Source organism: Muntiacus reevesi, chromosome 9 (genome assembly GCF_963930625.1).
Source record: "Muntiacus reevesi chromosome 9, mMunRee1.1, whole genome shotgun sequence".
NCBI classification, from domain to species: domain Eukaryota; kingdom Metazoa; phylum Chordata; class Mammalia; order Artiodactyla; family Cervidae; genus Muntiacus; species Muntiacus reevesi.
Window position 1 is genome coordinate 37005541 of NC_089257.1, and position 2167 is coordinate 37007707.

The 2167-nt window shown below is 47.8% G+C and overlaps 1 protein-coding gene across 1 annotated transcript; it reads left to right on the plus strand.

The window, feature by feature from the left end:
* Positions 1 to 435: 435 nt before the first annotated feature.
* On the plus strand, positions 436 to 1404 carry LOC136175750 (olfactory receptor 2AT4-like). The gene has a single exon (XM_065945979.1). It carries the CDS (start codon positions 436 to 438, stop codon positions 1402 to 1404), a length of 969 nt encoding a protein of 322 aa, XP_065802051.1.
* The last annotated feature ends 763 nt before the right edge of the window (positions 1405 to 2167 follow it).

Below are 2167 nucleotides of genomic sequence, written 5' to 3' on the forward strand. Positions count from 1 at the left end.
CCAAAAAGACCCCAGCTTTGCATACCTCTAGTTGTATGGAATTTGCTCATTTTCAAACCAGTCTTTTGCCACATGGGATAATGCAGATTGTAAGAAACTTATTTCATGTGTGGGACTCTCTGCATCCCTGGAGCTGCTCACACTGGCCCCAGTTCTTGGTATGTGTTCTACCTGTCCTTTGACAACCCTTCAGGGGTTTCTCTTCCCCACCAGACAGGACCAGCTTTGCAACCAGTGCTCCTTAGACAACTCACCATCCTGGGCATCTTAGTTGTGCAATGAAATTCTAGACACAAAGAAACTGTTAGGATTGAAATCCATGGTTGGAAAGAAAAAGACTACGTGTTTCAGTTGACATTTTCATGCTTGTTCTGGTTAACAGGAATGTACTGATATTTCCAGTGTCTGTCTGCTGATATCCAGCACCGACTCACAATGGAAGCCACCTGCAATGGATCAAAGGGCTCCTCACCTGTCTTCTACTTGGTGGGCATCCCCTCTCTGCCTGAATCCCTCTTCCTTCTTGTCTTTGTCATTTTCCTCTTAATCTACCTGCTCATCCTGGTGGGAAATGCCCTGATCCTGGTGGCTGTGGTGATAGAGCCCAGCCTTCACAAGCCCATGTACTTCTTCGTGATCAACCTCTCAGCCCTGGACATCCTCTCCACTACAACCACCGTCCCCAAGATGCTGTCCCTATTCCTGTTTGGGGACCACTACCTCAGCTTCTCTGCCTGCTTCCTGCAGATGTACCTTTTCCATGGCCTTAACTGCTCTGAAGCCTTCATCCTGGTGGTCATGGCCTATGACCGCTATGTGGCTGTCTGCCGCCCACTGCACTACCCCGTGCTCATGACCCCACAGACCAATGCTGCCCTGGCAGCCAGTGCCTGGCTCACTGCCCTCCTTCTGCCCATCCCAGCAGTGGTGCAGACCTCCCACATGGCTTTTGAAAACATCACTCACATCTACCACTGCTTCTGTGACCACTTAGCTGTGGTTCAGGCCTCCTGCTCTGACACCACACCCCAGACCTTCATGGGCTTCTGCATCGCCATGGTGGTGTCCTTCCTGCCCCTTCTCCTGGTGCTTCTCTCCTATGCCCACATCCTGGCCTCAGTGCTTCGCATCAGCTCCCGAGAAGGACGCTCCAAAGCCTTCTCCACCTGCAGCTCCCACCTCCTGGTGGTTGGCGCTTACTACTCATCCATTGCTATAGCCTACGTGGCCTACAGGGCTGACCTACCCCTTGACTTCCACATCGTGGGCAACGTGGTGTTTGCTATTCTCACACCTGTCCTCAACCCTCTCATCTACACGCTGAGGAACAAGGATGTCAAAGCAGCCATCACCAAAATAGCATGTCCCCAGAACCTAGGGAATTCCAGGGCCCTTGATCCTTAGTTACAACTAATTCAGCTCCCTGGACACAAATGACAGTGCCCAGTACAGAATAAACACAATAAAAATTTTAAAATGAATTATAGCAACCCAAATTGACTTCATGGGTTGATCAGACACCTAAAACCTGGTCCTCAAATAATGGATCAAGAAGTCTTCCCACTGGTGCCACAGAATAATTGATTTTCACAATTTCCCCCAGTCATTAATATGATGAATAAAATTTGATCATCCAGTGATTCATATTAAAAATCTTTACTTGATCTGCAGGAGACAGAAATAAACCAGACCTATTTGCTGCTCCCATGGTATTTATCATTTAACTGGAGAGTCAGACCCAAAGAAGTACTATAAGGCAATATGACAGAGAGAAGCAACAGGAGGGGACTGAAAGAGCCAAGAAGTTAGCATTTGACTCAGTGTTAAAATTTTCCTGTAAGTTCTTCTATTTTTGGCATTGATATCACTTGTTTGTTAGCAAATATTCATGAGCCAGCAATACAGTTGGGCGAGAGTCTTGAGAAGATTGCATAAGAAAATCACTAGCTTCTCCAGTCAGGGAGTGGTCACAGGGTCCGTGTTCTTGTCCAATGGAATGGATCCGTTTTCAGCTTGGATGTCCAGTAAAAAGGGATGCTTCCTGCCAAGAACTGGCGGGTGGAAGTTAGAGTGGCTCCACTCATCATTACCCTCAGTGACCCAACTGGGGAGATTTGTGTTTCCAGTCCTGATGACTCTGGCCTCTGTGGATTAAGCAATCCTGATT